Here is a 21,493-nt window from a genome sequence, read left to right as displayed (position 1 = left end):
TAGAAGTCTCCAGATGAAGGGCACAGGGAGTTAGGAAAGTAATTCAAGTACTCCACATAGAGATTGGAGTGTGGAGGTAGTAACCCAAGTCCTTGTGATTATTGACTGAGGTGAATAGCATACCTATGGGGGTAAGATATATGTCATTGTAGAGTGGATTTCTTTCTCTTTATTGTCATTTAATTAAAATCATCTATTTAATCATATCTTCTTGATGGCTTATTATAAACTGAGCACTATAGTAAACATTGCAAGCTAACTAGACACAGTGTATATGACACTGCTGCAGTTTTCTTATCTTGCATTTCTTGGTTCTCTCATATCTAACTCCTTTTTGAGAGGATTTAAGAACCAATTACTGATTTCATAATGCTGGGATAAGACAACCAGTAATCTTTGCAATTAAAGCTGTTTTGTGAAGGCTGCTTTCTGTGGGACTGACATCCTTCTAGCTACTTGGCTCATTTCTGTCATCATTTGTACGTGTGGATAAGGATTTAAGTGTTCTCTCTACTATTTCTCATACATATTTCCCTGGATCATCTATTAGTAAGGCCTTTGAGGACCAGGTCAAGTCATTCTTTGTTTGTTAGCTTGCAGTGTTTAATATAGTGCTGGGTTCATAATAAGCCATCTATGAAGATGTGATCATACTACAAGTAGTCACAGATTGCTAAGGAAGGGCTAATGACACAATGACGATGACGAAGAAGATGATGATGATGCCTAAGAACAGTGGTCACAGTTCCTTGAACATTTTATTTGTGACAAGTAGCAGCAAGTGCTGCTTTCATTATCACCTTTGTTCCTCACTGCATGAAGTCGGTGTGTTTATAGGTGAAGAAATGGAGGTCAAAGACAATAATTTGATGCATACAGTAGGCGATAGAGCAGGAATTATTGCCACAGTCCATCTTAGCAGAATCCTGGATAAGATACTGGTAGACCTCACCTTTTGCTTAGAGCAGATTTTTGAAAATGAAATTATTGAAAATGCAGACCCGAGGAGCAGATTTTTGAAAATGAAATTATTGAAAATGCAGACCCGAGGAGCAGATTTTTGAAAATGAAATTATTGAAAATGCAGACCCGAGGAGGAAAGCTATCCTGTGGAAACAGGAGTCGAAATGCTGAAAAATGAAGAGTTGTGTGGCCTCTTCTTCTGTCATCACTCAGTATTTCTAGTGGCTTGCTGTGCACATTGGAACTACTGTATACTAATGGTTTGATTGCCGTTTCTTCTGTAGTTACCGACTACACTACTGGAAGAGTTGGCGCTCCTCTTATTTGCTGTGAAATTAAACTGAAGGACTGGCAGGAAGGTAAGGGTTTCACGTAGGCTTCCTTGACTCTAGACGCACTGCAAACTACCAGGAACCTCGAGACTTGGATTGCATGGTAGCTAGAAGCTGCAAGTGCTTCTTGGTTTCTGCCTCTTCCCTATGATTTCCTCATGCGCAGCGGGGAAATGACTAAATTTGAGCCACTGTCATTTTCAATTTAGGAAATACTTGATGGCAAGGTGAAAAAACAGTCTAATTGGAGCTTCCCTTGGGCGAGGCACCTTTTGAAGCTCACCTCTGCTAGTGATGATATTGGGGATGCGAAGGAGCAATCCTATAGTTTCAGGTGACAGGGAGACAGTACACACATTTATACAACAAGGTCTTGATTCTAGCAGATTCCCATAGTCATTATTCATCTATGTAGTTATTTTGTGCAGTAGATACTTACATACATACATATAGGGGCAAGACATTTAGAGGAAACCAGAACCATAAACACACTGTTGATAATTCTTTTCACAAAGATCTGAAGTCAGATATAAACCAATTTCCCTCCGATGGCCAGGATAAAGGATGACACATACACACTAATCACAGTATGGTGGATTATTAAGTAAAATATTAAACAGCCTTGCCATGCTGAAAAGAATTAATGATAACTACCAGACTGTAATTGTCTGCCCACTGTTTAAGTTTGTAAAGTTTGTCCCCATTTCCCATGGCCTCCCCTACTCACTCCCTGAATGCTATGGCCTTTCTCAGTACTTCCTGTCTTTTGTCTCTGCCTGAAACTTTCTTGAGCATAAAATTTTGAAGACTTACTTAAAACAGTTTTAAGTATTGCTCTTGTTTATGTTAAAGAGTCCTGTAAACTCCAAGTTTTAATTATGTCCTCTATGTTTTGTGTCATGGGAAGGTCTGGGTAGAAGGTTTGCAGGGGTGGCTGTCATAGTTTTCCTTGGTTTCCCTCAAATTATTCCCTTATTATAGTCACATAACTGATGAAATGTAAACCAAGATTTTCCCATAAACATGATATAAAATTTAGAATAACAAACTTGAAGAATTTACCAAGTTCAGTGGTCTGAGTTTGTTCCTTGGGACCCACATAGTGGAAGGAAAGATTCAACTGTTGGAAGTTTTTCTCGGACTTATCTGTACTGTGGCATATGGGTGTGCACATGTATGTGCGCGCGCGCGCACACACACACACACACACACTGATCGTAATAAAGAATTTATGAAAGATGAATTTTGTTTTAGGATAATAACTAATCTTTTAAATATAGGTGGTTATACAGTTCATGATAAGCCAAACCCCAGAGGTGAAATTGTGATTGGAGGCCAGAATATCTCCATGGGATATTTTAAAAATGAAGAGAAAACAGCAGAAGATTATTCTGTGGATGAAAATGGACAAAGGTGGTTTTGCACTGGTGATATTGGAGAATTCCACCCTGATGGATGCTTACAGATTATCGGTCAGTGTGTTCCCTCTTTATAATAGCTTCTATCATTTTGTAACTTCTGTGAGCCTGAGAAATAACGTAGGTCAGGCTATCAGCAGGGTCCATAGATTGATTTGTCCCAGCTCTCTTGTGTGTTCCTTTACTTATGACCTCATGCCAGACCTCCATCTGTGAAACAGAGGTTACACCAACCTCCCAGAACAGCTGCTAGCGTTAGATGACGTAAGAAACGAGAGATGGTCAGACAAGTAAGTGCTACTTCTTTCGAAGTAGCAATGGTAGGAGCAGTGTTGGAGGAGGGGAAGGGGAAAGTGGACAGGAAAATGAATAACAGATTCAGCAATGAAAAAGCAAAAGTAATTCAGGAAGGAGCACTTTCGCTTAACTCCACTGTGTGACTATGCATATGCGATTTTAGGCCTGCCTTTCCACTAGTTTCTCAGTGATCATCATGCACCCATGTTTTTCCTGGCTCTCTCTATAAGAGTTAGAAAAGGATCATTTCAATCTTCAGCACCAGTCTATTTTGAAAATGTGTATTGCTTTGGCATTTTTTAAAAACTGGACTTACGGAAGTAGACGTTTACATTCAAAACACAACTCTGAAAGTGACTCCAAAAGAAAGCCTGTGTTCACTTTAAATAGGCAAAGGTTTAAACATTAACTAGCTGTAAGGGCTACTGTCCAGGGTCTGCTCTGTCTTCTAGTGATACTGTCACTTGGTCATAATTCTAGTGACACATTTAATCTGTGGCTTGACTTCACAGTATCTGAGCAGAATGTAATCAGTGATTTCCTGGCAAGTTTTGTCCTCATCTTTAACGTTGATCTGCTGATTTACTAAAAAATCGATAAACTTTTCTCCTAGGCAGTCATACTCATAGTTTTCCCTATTCCCATCTATTGCGGAGTAAACTTAGGGCTTTATGCTAGAGGAGCACTATGGGTCACATCCTAAGCCCTCACCTATCCTCTACTAGCACAGCTTGGATTTGAGACCTGGCTGTATATGATGACAAAATCTTATAACATCTCCCTGAACCTGGAACTCATCAACTTGTCTGGGCTTCCTGGCCAATGAGCTTCAGGCATCTACCTGTGTGTCCCCTTCTCCAGCACTGACCTCAAACACACATGCCACTACCAGCTTTTAGGTGGGTGCTGGAGATCTGCAGTCAGGCCATCATGCTCTCATGTGAGGCACTTCATAGACTATCTCTGTGCCCCCCCAATGTGTATTAGAGGATTATTTTTATCCCATTGCCTTGTAGGTAAGCTTGCATTTGTGGATTCTGGAAAAAACGAAACAATTGTGCTCCAAATGTATTAGCATGTACATATACACTGCATGTGCACACTGTTGCTGTAGGTTTAAAATGGAAAAGGAAGCTGTTAAGGTTCTCACAGTACGTAGCACAGTGTTTTTCAGAAAGCCTATTTTTCATCCACGAGTACAATGAGTTTTGATTGCAGCCCTCCTCCCTCGTCCTCCTCCTCGCCTGTCTCCCTACTCTTGCTGTTGGTAGGCAACACATCACATCATTCATGCAAAGGATTTTAAGCAGGCTAATAATTACTCAAGATGAGTCACCCTATGACAGTACTTTCTTATAGCACTGTCACTTTACAAAGAAAATGTCAACTAGGGAATGTGGGAATTGGCATTTGTTGAGTGTGCTTTATATGGAATGGACTGAGATGCTTCTGTGGGGTAGGCACCATTGTCCCCAATATGAATGAGGTGGAGAGACGTTAACAGAAACGCCAAGCATCCCAGCCTCTACCAGATGATGCTCCCATTCCTAATCTAATGCTCCAGAGTTCTGTTCCTTCTCTTAATGTCACTGGACTTCTGAGTATGATAAGATCATTGTAATAGTCAGGAGTACGATAAGGTGTTAGAACCTTATGTGTAGTGGGTAACTTTTAGCTAATACTTATTTAAGTACTTAAAAGTTAAAGTTATTCTAACAATATATTTTGATCCTGTTTTCACCTCCCCCAGTCCTCCCAGATACTGCTCACCTTCCTACCTAATTTTGTGCCCTCTCAAACTCTCTCTCTCTCTCTATCTCTCTCTCTCTCTCTCTCTCTGTCTGTCTCTCTCTCTCTCTAAAGAAAAAGTCAAAACAACAAAAAAATTAATAAGATAAAAGGAAGCAAACAAATAATACCACGGGTGTGTGTGTGTGCATGTATATGTGCGTGCGTGCGTGCAGTTGGCTAACTACTGCTAGAAATGGGGCCCGCTCTGGTATGTGTTTTATATACCTGGTAACACTGCATTGGAGAAAACTGATTTGAGACCGAGTCTTGCATATACCTCAGATTGAACTTGAACCCACTAAGAGACCACATTGACCTAAAACTTATGATAACCTTGACTTATACACGTTAGTGCTGGAACTTTAATATTTGATGCATTTTTAGCAGTATGTATCAGAAAATTTTATATATGTAAATACTTATTACATACATCTATATGTTACAATATGTTTATATATTAAAATATATTTATATATTAAACTTTATATATTAAATTGTATAAGATGTATGTATGTATGCATATACATATATGTCAAGATTTTAGAGGAAATATTTTTATAAATGGAAACTAAGGCAAGAAATTGATGAAATCAGAATTAAACATGCCACAGTGCAACAAACCGAATTTGTATTTTTTAACTGAAAATAGATTCTTCTCTCATATAAGATATCCCATCCATAGTTTGCTCTCCCTCCACTCCTTGTAGCTGTCTCCCACCTTTCTTCTTCCCCAGACCCCCCTCCCCCTCCCCCTCCATCTAGGGAAGATCAGGCCTCCTAAGAGACAACCTCCAGTGTGTGATTTAGTTGAGGATCCATGTTTTTATGATTATAGATCGTAAGAAAGATCTGGTGAAGCTGCAAGCCGGAGAGTACGTGTCTCTTGGGAAAGTCGAAGCCGCACTGAAGAATTGTCCACTGATCGACAACATCTGTGCTTTTGCCAAAAGGTGACTCTTTTATCTCTCTGTCCATCTGCCTATCTGTGTGTCATTGCTTTTGTGCTTGTTGGGGGAAGCTCATGTGGGACAACTTGTGCTGCTTTTCTACTATCGCCATGTGGGTCCTGGAGATCAAATTCAGGTCATGAGACCTGATCGCTATCTTGTGAGACAAAGAGCAGTTCTGTTTTGTGTTTCATATGCTTACAGTAAAAGGAACAGTATAAAATAAATTCGATTGTGGGTAAACAGTCAGATCCCATCAGACTTCTCTTAGAACTTCGGTTAGGGTTAGGAAGATGAACATGAAAGTTCTTGTTGAATTTATTTAACAGCATGAAGGTCTTTTCCAAAATTCATTATTATAGTTCTTTATTAGACATCTACCATGCCTTGCTAAGTGTTTATTATCTAATCTAATTATCTAACCTACGCTACAAGTTCTTTAAAATTGAATCCAAAGTAATTGAGAGTTAGCACCAATATTTTTTTTTATTTTTTAAAATTTTTTAAAAGGATTTTATTTATTTATTTATATGTATGTCAATACACTGTCGCTGTCTTCAGACACACTAGAAGAGGGCATCGGATCCCATCACAGATGGGTGTGAGCCACCATGTGGTTGCTGGGATTTGAACTCAGGACCTCTGGAAGAGCAATCAGTGCTCTTAACCACTGAGCCACCTCTCCAGCCCAATATTTTTTTTTTGACATACATAGTACTTGGTGAATTTTCAGTCCAAGTTTTTCTAAGCCTGTGAGATTGAGCCACTTTCTTTTTTTATTAATGTCATTTAATATGTATATTTAGAATTACTTCTACTGCACTGTTCCATTGAATACCGTGAATACTTGCTTACTTCTTACTATGTATAATTTTTCAGTGACCAGTCTTATGTGATCAGTTTTGTGGTTCCCAACCAGAAAAAGTTGACTCTTTTGGCACAACAGAAGGGGGTAGAAGGATCTTGGGTTGATATTTGCAATAATCCTGCCATGGAAGCTGAAATACTGAAAGAAATTCGAGAAGCTGCAAATGCCAGTAAGTAAGATATTGCTAAGCGGTTGAAGTCCATAAAAGTCAACTAATAGATATTTAGATCATTACACTAAAAAATTCAAACACATACACTGCATCTTAAACTCCTTGCTACTCTCATCTGACTCCTTTTAAAACATTTCTCACCAAAATCTTTATATCCTTTCTTTTTCTAAAAATTTCTACTCCAGTGTTATGTGTGTGGATATAAGATCAGCTTACTAATTACATATACACCTACTAAGTCCTCTAGTGCTGCCTACATGGACATGTGTGTAGGACCATCCACTGAAGCCTGGGCAATCTACCAGTGGCCACACCCCGCAAAGCGGTATCAGCTGCAGCCAGTAGCTCCTCGGCTAAGGGTGGGGCCTTATGAGATGCTCTGCCATCCATGTTTTGACTGGCTTCATGCTGTATAGGTACTTGCAGGCATAACCATAACTGCCGTGAATTCATTTGCCCAGTGGCTATTCCAAAAGGCAGCATTTCACAGCACTCCTCACCACAGCCCCTATCTTTCCTCTTTTACATTCTTCCTAGGTTCTCTTCCCCAGTGCTCCTGGAGCCTTGGGCAGGGAGGATGGGATTTTGAGAATCATGCTATTTAGGGCTGAATACTCATTGTCACTTATTCTCAATTTTTTTTTGACAATTATAAGTCTATACCTGTATTCCTGCCTATTACCAAAGGAACTTCTAAGTGAGGTTGAGAGCAGTGCAGGTCTAGAGAGATAAACATAACTATTTAGAAGGCAGTTGGTAAGCGTGCCTGTTTTACCAAAAAACAAGTAGGATACCCCTAGGGCCACGACAGGTCTAGGCATAGGTTTTTGAGCAGATTTACAATGCCAGGAATGATTTTTTTCTAATGAGCAGCCCTGAAATCTAAATAGAAGGCAGTTACCGTTACCCCTCTTGTTGCTATTGCTCTGGTGGACACATCTTGCCTGTCAATTCAGTATTGAAGCATTTCTTTGAGTTTCTTCGGGTCCTTTTAATATTAAGGGATGTTGGATTTTTGTTTTGTTTTGTTTTTTTGTTTTATTGGTTTTTAGACAGGGTTTCTCTGTGTAGCCCTGGGTACCCTGAAACATATTCTACCGACTAGAATGGCTTCAAACTCCCAGAGATCCACTTGTCTCTGTCTTCCAAGTGCTGGCATTAGAGTCCTGCGCCACCACACCCAGGTAGAATGTTGGATTTGGCCTAGAGTCTTTCTGCATCTGTCAGCAACAGAGCACAAAAGGTCAGGCATCAAAACACTTTTTAAGCATATAGTCAGCACATCAGGCGGGTTCACAGCAAACTAGGGAAATCTCTGTTTTGCCATTCTTAGCCTTTGGATTTGTGACAGATACAGGTCTCTCTATATTTTCCAAGGAATTTACCTAATAGTTGTCAAGATGTCAGGGCACACAAAGAATTAGGCAATTAACGGCTGTTAGGACAGGGACATGCTGGGTTCTTAGTTTCTGATCTTTGTGCATTCATCCATATTTTAAAGGGGACTACTTCAAAACACTTGGACTCTTCCTAGGCTTTACTGAAAAGTTACTCAGTGCATCCATTCCCACTGTTGGCCAACTCCATTTCTCAAATGAAGCCTCCATCGTCTTGTGTGTAGATTCTCTTAGTTTGACTGCCAGTATTCTGCTATAGCCGAAGAGAACAAGGTAGTATCAGGGAGATGGACTGAGTAAAACCCTTGTCCTCAGAGGCCTACAGTGCTCAGGGCTCCTTGGCCTATGCCTTTCATTGAGGGTGCTTGGCGTCCTTTCTGGTTTGAAGTTATTATTATAGCCTTCTCAGAGTCAGTTAGCAGTGAGTGGTTCTTTTGTTTTTCTTCTCTAGACATAATTGAACTTTCCTACCCAGTGCTTTTTCCTCATTACATTTATTTACTTCATTGTAGTTAATGAGTTTTTCATTAAAAGAATATTGAAAACAGTATCTCTTTATGTATTCCTGACTAGCCTAGAGCATACCAATTAAATCAAGATATCCTGAGTGATCCTCTTACCTCTGCCTCCTATGAAAAGTTAGTTTTGGCTATTAATTTCCTAGGAGCAGTCGAGAGGAACCTGGTACTCCCTTTGTAAACTTTCAAGCTATTTATCTGTTTTTTTTTTAAATCTATTTTTCATTGTAACGATGAAAGCAATAATTTTCTTAATTACCAGTCAGCTGTAATCATGAAATATTGGACAATGCAGGAAATTAAAAGGAAGTCCTCTGGCCGGAGTTCCCTCTGCTTGCCTTCTTGTGTCAACGCCATTTGTCAACCTATTTGTCAAGTTAGTTAGCTACATAATTTCATCATCACCTTTGACTTGCAAGTTTTTTTTCCCTAGAAAATAAATATTTAATCTGTTCTATTTTTAGGTGAGTAGTACTTTCCCCCACTTAAACATCTTTTCTACAAGATTATATTCTTGGGTGATACCCTTTGGTTTGTATGCATGCATGTTCTGCATGTGGAGGACAGAGCTCATTCCTTGGGGACCATCTATTTGCTTTGAGATAGGGTCTCTCAGCAAGACTTAGGGCTCTCTTAGGCAATTCCTGACTCTTGCTCCCCAACTCTGAGACTGCAAGGGGCACAGCCCAAGCCCAGCTTTTTATGTAGCTGTTAGAGATCAGGCCCAGGCCTTCATGCTCACGAGGTAAGCAGTTTTACAACTGAGCCATCTCCTCACCCCGTGTGATTGTCTTCTTGGTGTGAATTCTTAGACATGGAATTTGGAGGTCAAAAGGAAAGAGCATTATATAGAAGGTTTCCCCTCTTCGTCACTGCGGTTCTTATTTCATCAGGAAAGCTCCACTGGCTTTTATTTCTAATAATTTTTTTCAACCTCAATATCTTATTTCCCTAAGAACTTTCTGAACTCTTAGCACCCCAAATATTTTAAATTTCAAAGTTCATTTTCCTATTAATCACATTGTAAAGTTGCTTGGGTTTGTAATGCTTTTGTCAAGGTTATTTTATTATTTATAAATAAGTGTTCTGTTACTGTCACGTGGTTCCCAGAACCTTCTTTGATCCATACTGATTTTTCCTTGAATATGGCATCTCATAAACTATTTCAACCAATAGCCTGCCCAGTATAGGGATCTCCCCAGTTATCCTTAGTTATTGAGATGCTAATAAAGTAGAAGGTTACTTGACTATCTCTGCATTTAACTGTATGAAGGTAACCGGGGAATGTCAAGCTACATTGGAATTGCATCTAGAAAGCAGAAAGAAGAAAAGTCCCAGGTCTCACTAGGCTCCCATAACTTTCCTGTTCTTGCAGTGAGACATGTAATTAAGATATATATTATTTGGACACAGAATAATAACCACGATACTAGAGCTCTAGATCCAGGAAGTCTGGTTCCTTCTGCTGTGGTGCACACTTTAAAGACAGCAACAGCAAAAGCATTGATATGCCGCCCCCTGCAGGCTTATTCAGAGAAAAAACGCACTGGTTCTTCAGTCCTCTTCTTTCTCATTGGCTTAGGTTACTTCCTTCTTGTTTGAATCTGTCCGTTTCTCCCCTGAATGTGAAATAATGATGGGGAGTTCTCAGAATGACACCCCAACCATCCCTTTTTGTTATACCTTAAATGGTCATGTAGCTAAGGGTGATAGGACATTTTAAAACACACTTTTATTATTCACTTGTGTACATCTGAAATGGTGTACTAATACAGTAGTGTTTCTGCAGTTAGACCTTTTTAAGGAATTTCCGTTTTAAGTAGGGGGAGTAAAAGGACATGAAGCAGATCTATGGTTGAGATTTCCCTTGATCCAGATGAGCGCCAGGGGGCAGGCATCTCAGGTACTTTCTGTAATTGAGCCGCAATGTGCGAAAAGAGTAGATATTGTAAATTCAAGCAAGTTTTACGTTCTTTCACTACCTGTTTAGTCATTACTTGAAGTAACATGATATTACATAATATGTAAGGAATTTTTTTTCATATTCAGCACCATATTCTGTCAAAGCATTTTCTAATGTCACAAAGGAAGTACCTTTGGAAGTATGCACAAGTTTTCTATTTAAGTGATTCTATTAAAAAAATCAAGCTCACATGCAGAGTAACATATCTGGCCTTCAGAATTTTTATAATGAGTTTATATTAATACATACCTTGGGGCATTGTAAGAAATAGGCTAATGTGATTGAATACCCCATTCTTTTTTTATGTTTATGACAGTCTCACTGTATAGCCTTGGCTAGCCTGGAGCTCACAGAAATCCACCTACTTCTGCCTCCTCTGTACTTTGATTAGAGGTATATGCCACCCTCATCTATTTCTATTTCTTTTTTTTTTCTTTTCCTTTTTCGGAGCTGGGGACCGAACCCAGGGCCTTGCGCTTGCTAGGCAAGCGCTCTACCACTGAACTAAATCCCCAACCCCCTATTTCTATTTCTTATATTTGTCCCAACATATACTGAGTTGTGTAACCCCCACATAATATGTACTGTATTTGCACTTATACTGTTTAAACACTATTATTTAAATACTATTATTTTACTAAATCCCATGTTGCTTCACATTTGATCATATAATACAGCTTTTAAGAAATATTTTTCTATTGGCTTATTTTTTATGGAATACTTAATAGATTTGTATGAATTTATTGAGGACTCTTGGTCTAGTCTGTAGGTGACAGTCAGCAAAACAAAGACCTTGCATGGAGCTTACATTATAGTGGTTGAGACAAACATATGTTTGGAAGGAGATACATGCATTGAATGAAGTGTGGTCATAAAATATGAAGGGAGATGTGTGTGTGTGTGTGTGTGTGTGTGTGTGTGTGTGTTACAAAGAGAGGAATTCTGGATATTAGTAGATATATTTGGAAAACTACTCTAGGCAGAGGAAGGAATGTATGGAGGATCTAAGGGGAAGATGGGGTGTGTGAGTGAGTAAAGCTGCCTATACAGACCTTGAAAAAGATTTTTATATTATTAACATACTGTTAAATTTTGTTTTATTGTATCATCTAGGCCGTCAATTCTGAAAATTCTATGTTGGATTCATTGTTTTGTCTGTTTTTCCTCCTACTTCTTCCCTCCCTCTTTTGCCCTTTTCTTCCATTTTTCTTTCAGTGAAATTGGAACGATTTGAAATTCCAATCAAAGTTCGATTGAGCCCAGAGCCATGGACCCCTGAAACTGGTTTGGTAACAGATGCCTTCAAGCTGAAAAGGAAGGAACTGAAGAACCATTATCTTAAAGACATTGAGCGGATGTATGGGGGCAAATAAAAGGCAACTGTCTACTTCACATTTGCACAGGAGGTGGCCTGATGGTTTTTTTAGTTCTAGAGTTTAAGCCTTTGTTGATCTCTCTGTTAAAATGTAAGGTGAATCTTCTAAAGACATGAAACAAAAAAACAACCAAAAGTGGTTACAATAAATTGCATAGTCCTAGAGAAGCTGAAATTGAAGACATTTCCCTTTAGCTGTGTTATTAAGTTTAGAGCAAAAATTCTGTTTTAGAATATTAGCCTTAGCTACACTTGTTTTTCTAAAGATACTCCATGCTAAAGTAAACAAATTGGACTTGGACTAGGTGTAGTTGAAGAAATCTACAGCTTCCAGTGTCTATGTCTTCCTAGTTCAGAAGTTTCTATCGTAATCATTAGGACAAAATTACGTATTAACACTACTCAAAGCCGAAGTTCCACCAGGCTTTGAAATCCTCTTCCAACCATTTCTCTTGAAGGGAAAAAAATCAGTTGTAATAAATGGATTCAGTATCTTAGAAGGTATTATTTTAAGCTCATAATTGCCATGTAGGTGAGACATAGAATCATTATAATATTGTGAATAATTACAGTGCCTGAAGTTAAAACTAAAACAACACACACATACCAAAAATATCTCATAATGTATTTGAAGGGAGGCTGAATTGCTCCTTTGGATGTCTAAGAACTTAAATCAGCAACTGTAATTATTGAAATGTCTTCAGAAAAATGTCCACTTTGTAAAAGTGACCTTTCTGTGTGTGATCTAGTCAAAGGCTGAGACCAAGGGGAACATGTTAGAAAGTCAATCAGAATTCAATAAGATACATTGCTTTTCTGTTAGAAAGTTCATGGCATCCTAAGCATTCAGAATTACGATCCTGGCATAGCACTGAGCCTGGGAAAGAGATTTAGCCTCTTTAACTTTGATACCAGGGCTTGATTTTAAAATGTGCTTGTATTAAATTACATTTGTAATTTATGGTCTGTTTGCTGTTGCTGATTGATTCTTGATCAGTAGTGTGCATTTCAGAGAGCCTTTCATTTTGCTTTAATTTCAGCAAAGCGGGTTATGATAAATGACTTCCTCGAATCTTGTTCAAACCTACGGGTGATTAAGTGTCTTGGATGAGTCTGAGGAAGTTAAAGGGAAGAAAACACTGTTAACACTTTTCCTGTTTGTGAAGAGTTTAGAAACTGGAAATGCTAGATTTGGGAGAAGGGCAGAGTTACTTGATTAAGGACTGTCTGTGCAGTAACTTGGGAGTGTGAGTTTCTTTTTAAATCTTCAGCTAAAATCTGGAATTATATATTCTTGATAGATATTCGCACTTGAACCATAGTTACTGTATGTAAAAAGCAAAAATTCTTAATACTGTTATTCTTTGCACTTTTTTCATAGTCATTTTATACACACACACACACACATGCATGTGTATGTGTGTGTGTATATATAATATATATATGTTGCTTACATTGTGTTGTACAGATGTGGGCCACCACTACAACAAAATGAGTTCTTTGTGCTCTAAAATATTTATAAAGAAATTATTTAAATGTTATGTATATGGTGGTAATATTGAGAAAAAAAATCATCTGGTATTCTGAGCAACAGCGAAGGTTTTTGTAAAAGTTTCTTTTCAGTGTTGTGCAAACTAAAATTTGAGGCAAGTTTTCCCTGAAGTTCTATGTGAGTATTCTCATGCTTCCCATCTTGCCTTTGAAGTGTGAAAAGACATCAAGTAGACTACTAGTCAGCTTCTACCTACTCCTAGTGCACTGTTTATCCGTTTTTTTTTAAAGGCTTTTCCAATATATGTATCCCATTTGAAATGGTGATTTTAAAATGTGAGTGCATGCAGACTATCTTACTTAAGATACTTGCACCCCACCCACAGCCATCTCCCAAAGCTGGAACACTGCCAACTAGGTCCTTAAGAATCACGCATTGAATACAAGGTCGGGTGCTGCTAATTCTTCATGAAAATCCTAACACACACGTTAAGGGACCAGGGAGATGCCACTGCCCTCTGACTTTTCATCAAAAAAAAAATATATATATACATGTTTATGTAAACAGAACTATTTTCCATATTCATAGTGACTTTTTAAGTATTTGAGCCTAAAGGTTTTGATCTCCATTTTATACCTATTTAAATCGTTCACAATTTCATGTCAGCCATCAATTAAAGCTGTGCTTACTGTTGATTGTGTGTGCATTTCTAAGGTGAACGCTCCTAATTTTTTGCTTTAATTACATGAAAGGGTCTTATTTCTTTGATATTTGTGCTCTTTTTTTTAATGTAGACTGAAGGTATGATTGTGTGACTTTTAAGAAATGAAATACCGATGAATGATCCATAGAGTCCAAAGTGAGGGAGAATGCTGTTTCTTTGTTCATAGAGACTGACTAGTAATCTTTGCCTATATTTTCCTGGTAGCAGATGACAAATGTTTCTACAGTGACAAGCTGAGAAGAGGTTAAAGGTTAAAGATTGTGTGGCATTCGGGAACTGGAGAGATACGTTTTAATTTTGAATGTAGTTACAAATTTTATATTCATATTTGTACTTTCTGTTAATGCACGATTGTAGAATTGTTCTGTAGATTTTTTGTGTTTACTCTTGAAAGGCTTTGTTTGTTCTTCTTTTTAAGTTTGCACTTGAATCTTATAAAATAAATCCACCCATGTTATCAAGCCAATTTGTTTTTCTTATATGTCAGTATAAAAATCTATAAATTTGAATGTTAAGTAGTATGTTTGGGTATCTGGAATTAATTGATTAACTTAGCTTTTTAAAACCCTCTTCATTATGTTGATTTATTTTGAACCCAGAACTATTATTTTAATACACCAAGTTGAATACCTTGTAACATGGGAACTGTAGGACAATGCATCCTTAGGGTATATTGGTGAGGTCTAATAATCATTATTTTTAAGCTAATGTTTACATAGATATACCTAAAGTATATGAGGACGGACACACACACACACACACACACACACACACACACACACACACACACTATGTTACTTGCCTCTGTTTCTTGGTTCAGCCATTGGTCTAGTCCTGCTAGATGCTACAGGAGACAAAATGTCTTGTACTGTTTCATGTGACAAACACTGCTTGTGTCTAAGCAGTACTGTGAGCTCACAGTTCTGCCTATTGGAACTTGGAAAAAGCAGAGGACCGTTTGTGGTTCAGGATCTGGAAACACTTCTTGGAAAACCTCCAGTATTAAACTAACTCAAAAGAGGCAGGAGTGAATCTTATCAAACTTTACTGGAACAAGGAGTATAGATTCATTCCCAACAGTCTTCTAGGACTGCGTGGAGTAAGCTCATACCCCAGAAATCTCCGAGATTCCATGTGTACCTGAGATGTTGATACCCTCTGCCTTCAGAATGGCCCAAACTCCTGGCAGCTATTCTTCTCCCCCTCCCCCGGGAATCAATTTTTATTATCACATGTACCATGCAGTTAAAAACAAAACCCTGAGGGGTTGGGGATTTAGCTCAGTAGTAGAGCGCTTGCCTAGGAAGCGCAAGGCCCTGGGTTCGGTCCCCAGCTCTGAAAAATTTAAGAGCCAAAAAAAAAAAAAAAAAAGGAAAAAAAAAAAAAACAGAACCCTGTTGAAAGCACTCCTTTAGATGGGCTCCTGTTCTCAGCCTGGTCTCAGCGATCCTAGGTAGGCTTTGTCATAGGCTCTTGGCAAATAGGCACTCTGCTAGTCTCATATACTGTCACTTCTGTGCTGGCCACAGCACAAATGAGGACAAGTAGACTTAGGGTGAGGTCCATGTGGGTGCCCTGGCATGTTAAAAGATTTGCAGGGAAGGGGACCATTAGATCTGCCCATGCTGTGTCCTAGGCAGCTTGGAGAGCAGCAGAGGTACCCAGAATTGTTCGTGTTTTGAGGCAATGGGAAACTATCAAGCGTCATCACACATGTAACATTGTTGGATGACTCAGTTACTGAAGCATTGCTGCTTAATAACCAAGTTAAAATGCAGGCAGATGGCAGTTGACAGAACTGGTCTCATTTTCTCTCAGTATTTCGTTTCAAGGTAGGCCCCGTCTACTCAATGTGGGAACAATTCCTTTCATGGTCTAGGGCCTGATTTCAATAATCCCTAAATGTTCCTGGGTCATTTCCCAACTCAAAGGCACTCAGAGACCCCTGCTACTCTGGCGTGGAGACCTTCCCTGCTGATGTAGGAGTGAGGGGAAGTGATCTCTGCTTGTTCCTTGAATGTGCCAAATGTTGGCATGTTCTCTTCAATGTCTTTTGCCCTTCTCATCACCTGCTAAAGCAAGGGAAGAGTACATACAGTGCATATTACCTAGGCTATAATCCTACACTCTCCGGGGAGAACCTGTGGGCTGTCTTACTGGCCGGGTAACAGCAGGAAAGTTAATTAACTTTCTAAACCTCTTTTCAAATTTGTAAGGCAAATTTGTGTGTTAGCTAGTACCCACTTCCCCCAGGGGTCAGCACAAAGATTCAAGAGTTAGCGTAATGCCTAGCTTTTGGTAAGGGTTGAAAGTGACTGTTCCAGACTGATAAAGCTTCAAGCTCATTTTATCAGGCATGCGTGATACCTTTGTGACATACTCTTGAGTTCTCCCAGGTTCAGTAAAAACACAGCAGCACAACCTTACTGTTGAGAATGAAGTGACCACAACAGCATACACAGCATTATGAGCCAGGCTTCGTGGGAAGTACATGCATTTTCATATTGGGCCTTTGCCTCCCATGTGAGAAGGGGAATGTGTAGCCCTGTCCTGAAATTCCCTTTGTAGACCAGGCTGGCCTCAAGGTCCATCTACCTCCCTCCAGAATGCTGGCATGCACCACCACCACGGCTTGGCTGAATCTGTTAGTCTTAAGCCCCATTTTGCTTTTATGTCTGTAGACCTCTACCAGCACTTTTTGCACCCCTTTGTTAAAATGGTCTGGCTGGCATCTGTCCTTTCCTTGCGCTTTTGGAAATTTTAGCTCCATCATATCAGGAACCATCTCATAGTAGGGGCAGAGAATGTCCTCTCTTTGGGCCCCAGTGACTAGAAAGATTTCTATTTTGTTATCTTTTTAATGATTTAAAACAAATTTTCAGTTTTTTCACTTTACACCCGGATTGCTGTCTCTCCTCCTGGTTCTTCCTCATAAATCCCTTCCCCCATACCCACTTCTGCTCTGAGAAAGTGGAGGTTCCTCTGGATATCCTGTGACCTGAGGCTAGGCACATCCTCTCCCAATGCGGCCAGACAAGGCGTTCCAGTTAGGGGAGCAGCTTCCGCAGACAGGCAACAGCTTTAGAGAGAGTCCCCGCTCCAGTTGTTGGGGTACTCACATGAAGACTGAGGTGCACATCAGCTACATATGTGTGGGGGGCTATGCCTAGCTCATGTATGTTCTTTGGTTGGTAGTTCAGTCTCTTGCGAGCTCTCTCTTCCTGAGGATTTCACATCCCCTTTGGGGCCCCTCAATTCTTTCTCCAACTCTTCTATAAGAGTCGCCGAGCTCCAGCCGTTGGCTGTGGGTCTCTATCTGTTTCAATCAGCTGATGGGTAGAGCCTCTGAAAGGATAGGCTAGGTTCCTGTAACTACAAAAACATTCTGAAGAGAAATGAAAACTCCAGTTTGCCACCAGGTGGCGCTGTGGGACTCCCAAGAGAAAAGTGCTTATAACCCTCTCACTTCCCACTCTTACCACCGGATGCTCCAAGTAGCCACACACATTTTCTTCCCTTATTCAAAGAAGAATGGGTGGGTAGGTGAACCATTTTCCAGATAATGCCGAGGCAGGAATTGCCAGAAATCTAACAATTTCATGTATGACCTATGTCTTCCCCAAAGAGAAAGTTAGCCTTCATTCTTTTAGAGGCACTCACTTCTTTCAAATATCTCCAAGTGCTTTGTAGGTCCTCGGCACTAGTAACAAGCTATAAATAAAATCAAGAATTGCCCAAAGCATGGAAGGAGGTTGAGCAGTGGAATGGAAATACTTCCTGCCTGGAAAATGATATATTTGGATTCCAGTGACTTCCCTGTTAACCGAAGTAAGTTCTTTTTCTCTCCCCCTTCGTTTTCTCAGCTATATGTAAAACAGGGAGGCAGATGAATCTTTATACTTGGAAATGATTCCCCCAGCCCCGCTATCCTTTGTACACAGACAATATGTAGCAGTATTATAAAGCTATGGCAATGGAGATTTGGTTCAAATCTCAGATTGGCCACCTGTGTGATTTGGAGCACGTTACTTAATATCCCAGTTTCTTTATCCACTGGGCTGCAGATTCCTTACCTCTATAGTGGGAATGGTAGTGTTCACACTGCACAGAGTTGTCATTAAGGACTCTCTGAGATTCTTCGTGTAAATTGCTCAACACACCTTCAAGAAAAGCAAGTATTCCACAGAGCTGGTGCTGACATTTTAGCAACTTATGTGGATGTTCATTTAGCTGTCATCAAACTTGGGGGCAACTAAGAACTAAAACCAGGCTTCCCGTTAAAAGTACGAAGGCAAATCCATTTCCTAGATGCAAGACACGGTTGTGACTATGAAGGAAGCGGAGGGCTGTAAACGTAATCTCATGTGGTTGAATTCCTCATCCATTCCTTGTGGGAGCATAAAACAATTTTCAAAACCAGTTTGGCATTTCCTGATAAAACTAAACCACATCTTTTCTACAACCTAGAATTTCTACCCCTAGGTATTTACCCAAGGAAAAGGGACACACGTACCCTGAAGAGGATTTCTCTAATACCACTCACAATACTGTGATCTCTAATAGAAAACAGAAACAGTTTATGTGTGCATCAGTAGGAACGCGAATAAACAAACATCATGGAGTCCTGCAAACAAGCACTGCTCAGCGATACTGAAAAACAGACTGCGGAAACTTGCAAGAATGGGGATGGTTTTTGAAAACATTGGGCTGAATAAAAGGAGTCTTATTTTTAAAGAGTGCTATACATTGTTGGTGGGAACTTAGAGCAGCCACTGTGCAAAATGAGTTTGGAGTACCTGGAAAAAACCCTATCTGTATAATGACCATGCATGCCTCCAACTATCCCATGCCTGCATATGTAGCCAAAGGAACTGAAGCCGACATATAAAGAAGATACCCATTTTCCTTTGTTTATGCTATTCACAACAGCTAAGCTAGGACCCAGCCTAAATGCCTATGAACAAGTGTATGGATAAAGAAAACGTGCTATATGCCCACTGTCTTTGTTACTATTTTATCGTTTTGAAGAGACACCACGATGAAGGCAACTTATAAAATGCATTTAATTGAGGACTTGCTTGCAGTTTCAGACGATGAGTCCATTATCATCATGGTGGGGAGCATAGTGGTAGGCAGGCAGTTATGATGCTGGAGCAAAAGACTTGGTCTGGTCTGGACTTTTGAAACCTCAAAGCCCACCTACAATGGCATACCTCCTTCAACAAGGCCACACATCCAAATCCTTCCTAATCAGTCCCCCAACTGGGAAACAAAGTTTCAAATATTTGCGCCTATGGGGGCCATTCTTTTTTTTTTTCCTTTTTCTTTTTTCTTTTTTTTTTTTTCCGGAGCTGGGGACCGAACCCAGGGCCTTGCCGCTCTACCACTGAGCTAAATCCCCAACCCCTATGGGGGCCATTCTTATTCAAACTACCACCATACACCATACTAAGCCATTCAGTACGGGGCCGGGGCATAATCGGGTCATTTCAGCAAGGTGGCTGGAAACAGAGGACTGTGTATGAAGCCAAAGAAGGCAGACATAAAGACAAGTGCTGCTTTCCTTTGCTCATGAGGAACCCAAAAAGTGACCTCAAAGTAATGTTTACTAGAGCAAGGTGGTAGGATTGAGATTGGAAGAAAGGAGGTATGGATATGATGAATGTACACTATCTACAGTGTGGAAACACCACACTAAATCCCTTCTATATGTACAAGTAGGATCATGGGATTAAAAAAAGATTTCTCAGCTAGGAAGAATACTCATTTAGTAAAATACCTGTCTTCCAAGTGTGAGGACCTGAGTTCAATCCCCAGGATTTACAAAAAGAACTAGGTGTGGGAGTACACATACATATTTACATCTATACATATATATGCACACATGTACATATGCATCTATACATATGATCACACATATGTACATGCATACATACAAAAGACATCTCTTTATTTTATAGATATAGAATATATATGTATGAACTGCAAGGTGGGGCACGCCTTTAATTCCAGCACTCGGGAGGCAGGCAGAAGGATCTCTGAGTTCAATGCCAGCCTGATCTTTAGAGCAAGTTTCGGGACAGCCAGGGCTGTTACGCAGGGAAATCCTGTGTTAAAAAACCAAATATATGTATATGTGTATACATATATGTATGCATGTATAAAAATCATAGTATCTTCATTATTCTCTTTATCTGTTTATTGTTCTTCCTAGAATTTAACATCCCCTCATATATAATTATTTGTAATGTGTCTCTTCTGGTGCTAACATATACAGAACAGGAATTTTGGCAACTATACTCCAGTCTTAATATGCCTGGCACTTATTAGCACCCAATAAAATTTTTATTGAAAAACATGGACATTTAGAGTGTTGTTATATTATCCATCTCTTTTGCAAGATGATTGGTTTGTATCAGGAACCACTAAACACCAAGTGAAACACGCAATTTGTTTTCACTCATAGCGCCTGTGTTTTCCGTATCTATCAGGAGGAGTCAGAGACAGGTTTATAGAAGCTTCTGCTACAGAGCTAGAGAGAGCATACAACACACCAGGTGAGAACAGCCTGGTGGAAAATCTGGGGCTCTACCTGGTTGGGGAAGTGATACCGGGCAGATGTACATCTTGGGCCCATTCACAGTGTTTGTGTCTTTAAGGCAATGCTGTGTAGCTGTCTGAGAATAATAAGGCTTACCTAGAAGACTTCATGCTGTGTGAGTCTATTTATTTGAACCTCCATCAACAGGCAAGACTTTAACATCAACGGAAACACTTTACAAAATACTTGCCTTGAATGATGCTCATGACATTTTAGCATTTGTCAATTTCTTGAAAATGCGCAATTAATATTTGTAGAGTTGATTGTATGTGTATTTCAATTCAAAAAGGTGAAAAGAAATAATCAGTAAATATTGAGATGTGAGCGAAATGCTTAAGAGTGAAGTGCATTGATCTTGGATAATGGATACATTGGTGGAAGGATGGGTAAGTGAGGAGTGGATACTGGCAACACAGGATCTGACAAGCTGAAGGGCTTGTGCTAGGCCGGACCCTCCAAGTGGTACTGTTGGGAGCTGGTCGGGTAAGATGCAGCATAGCAGACAAGCAGTTGAGAATGCCTGCAGGGTTCTTCAGTCAGGGCTCTGCAATCCAGTGCTGCTTAGAGCTTTGGTCCAGAGACACAGTTCTTTCTCATTCAGAGTTTTGTCTGCCTTCCTTGTCCAGTGCTCATTC

At 39.7% G+C, this 21,493-nt stretch overlaps 1 protein-coding gene across 8 annotated transcripts in view; it reads left to right on the top strand.

Moving 5' to 3' along the window:
* Acsl4 (acyl-CoA synthetase long-chain family member 4) overlaps window positions 1-14,718 on the top strand; it is a 63,784-nt gene extending 49,066 nt beyond the window's left edge. For 7 of the 8 annotated variants that reach the window (XM_039099394.2, XM_006257314.5, XM_006257316.4 and 4 more), the window contains 5 exons: window positions 1,248-1,322; window positions 2,576-2,767; window positions 5,637-5,751; window positions 6,628-6,785; window positions 11,882-14,718. In XM_039099394.2, the coding sequence (XP_038955322.1) occupies window positions 1,248-1,322; window positions 2,576-2,767; window positions 5,637-5,751; window positions 6,628-6,785; window positions 11,882-12,039 (698 nt within the window). In that variant the 3' untranslated portion in view covers window positions 12,040-14,718. 8 annotated transcript variants of the gene reach the window in all.
* The last annotated feature ends 6,775 nt before the right edge of the window (window positions 14,719-21,493 follow it).

The sequence above is a fragment of the Rattus norvegicus genome, chromosome X (assembly GCF_036323735.1).
Source record: "Rattus norvegicus strain BN/NHsdMcwi chromosome X, GRCr8, whole genome shotgun sequence".
In the NCBI taxonomy this organism is placed as follows: Eukaryota; Metazoa; Chordata; class Mammalia; order Rodentia; family Muridae; genus Rattus; species Rattus norvegicus.
Note: the sequence above shows the minus strand (reverse complement) of the source record. Positions and strands in the feature narration are given on the sequence as shown.